The 7,917-nt window shown below is 55.2% G+C and overlaps 1 protein-coding gene across 3 annotated transcripts in view; it reads right to left on the bottom strand.

Annotated features, from left to right (window-relative positions):
- The window catches only part of LOC142501019 (WD repeat- and FYVE domain-containing protein 4-like), a 90,556-nt gene that overhangs the window by 44,304 nt on the left and 38,335 nt on the right, over positions 1 to 7,917 (bottom strand). For all 3 annotated transcript variants that reach the window (XM_075610260.1, XM_075610259.1, XM_075610261.1), the window contains exon 4: positions 3,123 to 3,276. In XM_075610260.1, coding sequence (XP_075466375.1) covers positions 3,123 to 3,276 — 154 coding nt within the window. The remainder of the gene's footprint in view (positions 1 to 3,122; positions 3,277 to 7,917) is intronic.

The following is a 7,917-nucleotide window of genomic DNA, read 5'->3' as shown; positions in this document are numbered from 1 at the left end:
GTACCTGTATTCCTCAGGCCCAGCTCCTGGGGACATTGGTCCTGGGACGGTACCTGTATTCCTCAGGCCCAGCTCCTGGGGACATTGGTCCTGGGACGTTACCTGTATTCCTCAGGCCCAGCTCCTGGGGACATTGGTCCTGGGACGTTACCTGTATTCCTCAGACCCAGCTCCTGGGGACATTGGTCCTGGGATGTTACCTGTATTCCTCAGGCCCAGCTCCTGGGGACATTGGTCCTGGGACGTTACCTGTATTCCTCAGGCCCAGCTCCTGGGGACATTCGTCCTGGGACGTTACCTGTATTCCTCAGACCCAGCTCCTGGGGACATTGGTCCTGGGACGGTACCTGTATTCCTCAGGCCCAGCTCCTGGGGACATTGGTCCTGGGACGTTACCTTTATTCCTCAGGCCCTGCTCCTGGGGACATTGGTCCTGGGACGTTACCTTTATTCCTCAGGCCCAGCTCCTGGGGACATTGGTCCTGGGGCGTTACCTGTATTCCTCAGGCCCAGCTCCTGGGGACATTGGTCCTGTGACGTTACCTGTATTCCTCAGGCCCAGCTCCTGGGGACATTCGTCCTGGGACGTTACCTTTATTCCTCAGGCCCAGCTCCTGGGGACATTGGTCCTGGGACGTTACCTGTATTCCTCAGGCCCAGCTCCTGGGGACATTGGTCCTGGGACGTTACCTGTATTCCTCAGGCCCAGCTCCTGGGGACATTGGTCCTGGGACTTTACCTGTATTCCTCAGGCCCAGCTCCTGGGGACATTCGTCCTGGGACGGTACCTGTATTCCTCAGACCCAGCTCCTGGGGACATTCGTCCTGGGACGTTACCTGTATTCCTCAGGCCCAGCTCCTGGGGACATTGGTCCTGGGACGATACCTGTATTCCTCAGGCCCAGCTCCTGGGGACATTGGTCCTGGGACGTTACCTTTATTCCTCAGGCCCAGCTCCTGGGGACATTGGTCCTGGGACGTTACCTGTATTCCTCAGGCCCAGCTCCTGGGGACATTGGTCCTGGGACGTTACCTGTATTCCTCAGGCCCAGCTCCTGGGGACATTGGTCCTGGGACGGTACCTGTATTCCTCAGGCCCAGCTCCTGGGGACATTCGTCCTGGGACGTTACCTTTATTCGCTCTGATGCGGTGAATACTTTATTGAAGTTTTTTCAAACTCAAAACAAGTCTCCTGTGTGCTCCTCTCCTCCTCTATTCTGTGCATGTACAATACAGTATGTGCATGTATAATGTGTGTGTGGATGTGTGTGTACATATATAATATGTGTGTGTACATGTATTACAAACATTACATGTTTGTATACACTGGCGACACACTTTATTCGAGCTCGGCTAGTCCCACGAATTCGGGTATACCCGGGTGTATTGAGGTTTGTGACTGTTTTCTGCCCGAGTACATTGAGTTATTTTCCGGCAGGTATTATAGCATTTTATTCCCGTTGGCTGCAATACTGCACAGTACATATATATATACTGCATTACAATTCATGAATTTATGCCATCTGGTAGACACGCGAAGCATTGCAGCCTATTAAATCCTAATCATTATCATTTAACAGATCAGCCGCCCATCAGCCAGGCATGAACCCAGGCTGGGAAGGCAAATGCAACGGGGCTTGTCAGAGGTGAGGAGCGGCGCATTCCAGGTATCTGCCAGGTACATACCGGGTATTTGCTCGAATAAAGTGTGTCGGTGCAGTATGTGTGTATCCATGTATTTTATGTTTGTGTATGTGCATGTACATGTATAATGTGTGTACATGTTTAATGTATGTATGTGCGTGAACATGTATTACAAACATCACGTTTGTATATGTGCATGTATTATATGTATTCTAAGTTTGTATATGTGCATGCCCATGTAGTATATGTGTGTATAAGCGTGTGCATGTATGTGAGTGTTCATGAATTATATGTGCATGTACACATATTATATGTGCATGTATTATATGTGCTTGTACATGCATATACATGTATTATTTGTGGGTGTATATGAATGTGCATATATTATATATGTGCGTGTATGTAAGTGTGCATGTATTATATGTGCGTGTATGTGAGTGTGCATGTATTATATTGTGTGTATGTAAGTGTGCATATATTATGTGTGTGTATGTGAGTGTGCATGTATTATATGTGCGTGTATGTAAGTGTGCATATATTGTGTGTGTGTATGTGCGTGTGCATGTATTATAATTGTGTGCATGTATTATGTGTGTGTGTATGTGCATGTATTATACGTGTGTGCATGTATTATGTGCGTGTATTATATGTGTGTGCATGTATTATGTGTGCGTGTGCATGTATTATGTGTGCGTGTGCATGTATTGTATGTGTGCGTGTGCATGTATTGTATGTGTGCGTGTGCATGTATTGTATGTGTGCATGTATTGTATGTGTGCGTGTGCATGTATTGTATGTGTGCGTGTGCATGTATTGTATGTGTGCGTGTGCATGTATTGAATGTGTGCGTGTGCATGTATTGAACGTGTGCATGTATTGTATGTGTGCGTGTGCATGTATTGTAAGTTTGCGTGTGCATGTATTGTATGTGTGCGTGTGCATGTATTGTATGTGTGCGTGTGCATGTATTGTATGTGTGCATGTATTGTATGTGTGCGTGTGCATGTATTGTATGTGTGCGTGTGCATGTATGTGTGCGTGTGCATGTATTGTATGTGTGCGTGTGCATGTATTGTATGTGTGCGTGTGCATGTATGTGTGCATGTGCATGTATTGTATGTGTGCATGTGCATGTATTGTATGTGTGCGCGTGCATGTATTGTATGTGTGCGTGTGCATGTATTGTATGTGTGCGTGTGCATGTATTGTATGTGTGCGTGTGCATGTATTGTATGTGTGCGTGTGCATGTATGTGTGCGTGTGCCTGTACATGTGCGTGTGCATGTATTGTATGTGTGCGTGTGCATGTGCATGTATGTGTACATGTGCATGTATTGTATGTGTGCGTGTGCATGTATTGTATGTGTGCGTGTGAATGTATTGTATGTGTGCGTGTGCATGTATTGTATGTGTGCGTGTGCATGTATTGTATGTGTGCGTGTGCACGTATTGTATGTTTGCGTGTGCATGTACACACCCAGCTGGCAGTGGTTGCAGTTAGTGAGCAGCTCAGGCAGACAGTAAAACTCCGGGATCAGCTCCCGCACGTCGCTCATGTTCTCTTTGGACGCGGAATCCCAGGCTCCGCTCACACTGTGGAACATCCGGTCAGCAACGTCCAGCGATCCGCCCTGCAAACAGAGGCCGAGAGAGAGCCGGGAGACACGGAGTGAGAGCCGGGAGACACGGAGTGAGAGCCGGGAGACACGGAGTGAGAGCCGGGAGACACGGAGTGAGAGCCGGGAGACACGGAGTGAGAGCCGGGAGACACGGAGTGAGAGCCGGGAGACACGGAGTGACAGCCGGGAGACACGGAGTGAGAGCCGGGAGACACGGAGTGACAGCCGGGAGACACGGAGTGAGAGCCGGGAGACACGGAGTGAGAGCAGGGAGACACGGAGTGACAGCCGGGAGACACGGAGTGAGAGCCGGGAGACACGGAGTGAGAGCCAGGAGACACGGAGTGAGAGCCGGGAGACACGGAGTGAGAGCAGGGAGACACGGAGTGAGAGCAGGGAGACACGGAGTGAGAGCCGGGAGACACGGAGTGAGAGCCGGGAGACACGGAGTGACAGCAGGGAGACACGGAGTGACAGCAGGGAGACACGGAGTGACAGCAGGGAGACACGGAGTGACAGCAGGGAGACACGGAGTGACAGCAGGGAGACACGGAGTGACAGCAGGGAGACACGGAGTGAGAGCAGGGAGACACGGAGTGACAGCAGGGAGACACGGAGTGACAGAAGGGAGACACGGAGTGAGAGCCGGGAGACACGGAGTGACAGCAGGGAGACACGGAGTGACAGCAGGGAGACACGGAGTGACAGCAGGGAGACACGGAGTGACAGCAGGGAGACACGGAGTGACAGCAGGGAGACACGGAGTGACAGCAGGGAGACACGGAGTGACAGCAGGGAGACACGGAGTGAGAGCAGGGAGACACGGAGTGACAGCAGGGAGACACGGAGTGACAGAGCAGGGAGACACGGAGTGACAGAAGGGAGACACGGAGTGAGAGCCGGGAGACACGGAGTGACAGCAGGGAGACACGGAGTGACAGCAGGGAGACAGGGAGTGAGAGCCGGGAGACACGGAGTGAGAGCAGGGAGACACGGAGTGAGAGCAGGGAGACACGGAGTGACAGCAGGGAGACACGGAGTGAGAGCCGGGAGACACGGAGTGAGAGCAGGGAGACACGGAGTGACAGCAGGGAGACACGGAGTGAGAGCCGGGAGACACGGAGTGAGAGCAGGGAGACACGGAGTGACAGCAGGGAGACACGGAGTGAGAGCCGGGAGACACGGAGTGACAGCAGGGAGACACGGAGTGAGAGCCGGGAGACACGGAGTGAGAGCCGGGAGACACGGAGTGAGAGCCGGGAGACACGGAGTGAGAGCAGGGAGACACGGAGTGACAGCAGGGAGACACGGAGTGAGAGCCGGGAGACACGGAGTGAGAGCCGGGAGACACGGAGTGAGAGCAGGGAGACACGGAGTGAGAGCAGGGAGACACGGAGTGACAGCAGGGAGACACGGAGTGAGAGCCGGGAGACACGGAGTGAGAGCAGGGAGACACGGAGTGACAGCAGGGAGACACGGAGTGAGAGCCGGGAGACACGGAGTGACAGCAGGGAGACACGGAGTGAGAGCCGGGAGACACGGAGTGAGAGCCGGGAGACACGGAGTGACAGCAGGGAGACACGGAGTGACAGCAGGGAGACACGGAGTGAGAGCCGGGAGACACGGAGTGAGAGCCGGGAGACACGGAGTGAGAGCCGGGAGACACGGAGTGAGAGCCGGGAGACACGGAGTGAGAGCCGGGAGACACGGAGTGAGAGCCGGGAGACACGGAGTGACAGCAGGGAGACACGGAGTGACAGCAGGGAGACACGGAGTGACAGCAGGGAGACACGGAGTGACAGAGCAGGGAGACACGGAGTGACAGCAGGGAGACACGGAGTGACAGCCGGGAGACACGGAGTGAGAGCCGGGAGACACGGAGTGACAGCAGGGAGACACGGAGTGACAGAGCAGGGAGACACGGAGTGACAGCAGGGAGACACGGAGTGAGAGCAGGGAGACACGGAGTGACAGCAGGGAGACACGGAGTGACAGCAGGGAGACACGGAGTGACAGCAGGGAGACACGGAGTGACAGCAGGGAGACACGGAGTGAGAGCAGGGAGACACGGAGTGAGAGCAGGGAGACACGGAGTGACAGCAGGGAGACACGGAGTGACAGCAGGGAGACACGGAGTGACAGCAGGGAGACACGGAGTGACAGCAGGGAGACACGGAGTGACAGAGCAGGGAGACACGGAGTGACAGCAGGGAGACACGGAGTGACAGCAGGGAGACACGGAGTGAGAGCAGGGAGACACGGAGTGACAGCAGGGAGACACGGAGTGACAGCAGGGAGACACGGAGTGACAGCAGGGAGACACGGAGTGACAGCAGGGAGACACGGAGTGACAGCAGGGAGACACGGAGTGACAGCAGGGAGACACGGAGTGACAGCAGGGAGACACGGAGTGAGAGCAGGGAGACACGGAGTGACAGCAGGGAGACACGGAGTGACAGCAGGGAGACACGGAGTGACAGAGCAGGGAGACACGGAGTGACAGAGCAGGGAGACACGGAGTGACAGAGCAGGGAGACACGGAGTGACAGCAGGGAGACACGGAGTGACAGCAGGGAGACACGGAGTGAGAGCCGGGAGACACGGAGTGACAGCAGGGAGACACTGAGTGACAGCAGGGAGACACGGAGTGAGAGCAGGGAGACACGGAGTGAGAGCAGGGAGACACGGAGTGAGAGCCGGGAGACACGGAGTGACAGCAGGGAGACACTGAGTGACAGCAGGGAGACACGGAGTGAGAGCAGGGAGACACGGAGTGACAGCAGGGAGACACGGAGTGACAGCAGGGAGACACGGAGTGACAGCAGGGAGACACGGAGTGACAGAGCAGGGAGACACGGAGTGACAGCAGGGAGACACGGAGTGAGAGCAGGGAGACACGGAGTGACAGCAGGGAGACACGGAGTGACAGCAGGGAGACACGGAGTGACAGAGCAGGGAGACACGGAGTGACAGAGCAGGGAGACACGGAGTGAGAGCAGGGAGACACGGAGTGACAGCAGGGAGACACGGAGTGACAGCAGGGAGACACGGAGTGACAGCAGGGAGACACGGAGTGACAGCAGGGAGACACGGAGTGACAGCAGGGAGACACGGAGTGACAGCAGGGAGACACGGAGTGACAGCAGGGAGACACGGAGTGACAGAGCAGGGAGACACGGAGTGACAGCAGGGAGACACGGAGTGAGAGCAGGGAGACACGGAGTGACAGCAGGGAGACACGGAGTGAGAGCAGGGAGACACGGAGTGACAGCAGGGAGACACGGAGTGACAGCAGGGAGACACGGAGTGACAGCAGGGAGACACGGAGTGACAGCAGGGAGACACGGAGTGAGAGCAGGGAGACACGGAGTGAGAGCAGGGAGACACGGAGTGAGAGCAGGGAGACACGGAGTGAGAGCAGGGAGACACGGAGTGACAGCAGGGAGACACGGAGTGACAGCAGGGAGACACGGAGTGACAGCAGGGAGACACGGAGTGACAGCAGGGAGACAAGGAGTGAGAGCAGGGAGACACGGAGTGACAGCAGGGAGACACGGAGTGACAGCAGGGAGACACGGAGTGACAGCAGGGAGACACGGAGTGACAGCAGGGAGACACGGAGTGACAGCAGGGAGACACGGAGTGACAGCAGGGAGACACGGAGTGACAGCAGGGAGACACGGAGTGACAGCAGGGAGACACGGAGTGACAGCAGGGAGACACGGAGTGACAGCAGGGAGACACGGAGTGACAGCAGGGAGACACGGAGTGACAGCAGGGAGACACGGAGTGACAGCAGGGAGACACGGAGTGAGAGCAGGGAGACACGGAGTGACAGCAGGGAGACACGGAGTGACAGCAGGGAGACACGGAGTGACAGCAGGGAGACACGGAGTGAGAGCAGGGAGACACGGAGTGAGAGCAGGGAGACACGGAGTGACAGCAGGGAGACACGGAGTGAGAGCAGGGAGACACGGAGTGAGAGCAGGGAGACACGGAGTGACAGCAGGGAGACACGGAGTGACAGAAGGGAGACACGGAGTGAGAGCCGGGAGACACGGAGTGACAGCAGGGAGACACGGAGTGACAGCAGGGAGACACGGAGTGAGAGCCGGGAGACACGGAGTGACAGCAGGGAGACACGGAGTGAGAGCCGGGAGACACGGAGTGACAGAAGGGCGACAGGGAGACACGGAGTGAGATTGTGGTTGTATATTTTTGCAGAGGTGTGTGTGTGTGTGTGAGTGTGAGTGTGAGTGTGTGAGTGAGTGTGTGTGTGTGTGAGTGTGTGTGTGAGTGTGTGTGTGAGTGTGTGTGAGTTGTGCTGTAAATAGCATTGTTTGATTTAGCTGTGTGCTATTTTGGAGGAGGTGTGGTATATTTGGTGTGTGCACATACTGTAGAGTATGTGAAAGTGTGACAGTGGTGTTATTAGGGACGTTGTGTAGTTGTGTATGTGTGTGGTGCCATGGTATTTAAGCATGTCATGTGTATAGGTTTGTGCTTTTTGCGTACGTTCGGTGTTGTGTTATTTGAAAGGATCTGTGCTGTTTGTGTCTTTTAGTTATTTGATGTGTATCTGGGTGTGTCTTTGTGTCTATGTTGGTGTGTGTGTACTTATGTCTGTGTATATCTTTGGGTCTATGTATGTGT

The sequence above is a fragment of the Ascaphus truei genome, chromosome 8 (genome assembly GCF_040206685.1).
Source record: "Ascaphus truei isolate aAscTru1 chromosome 8, aAscTru1.hap1, whole genome shotgun sequence".
NCBI lineage: Eukaryota > Metazoa > Chordata > Amphibia > Anura > Ascaphidae > Ascaphus > Ascaphus truei.
The sequence above is the reverse complement of the archived record's forward strand: the minus strand, read 5'-3'. Positions and strand labels throughout refer to the sequence as shown.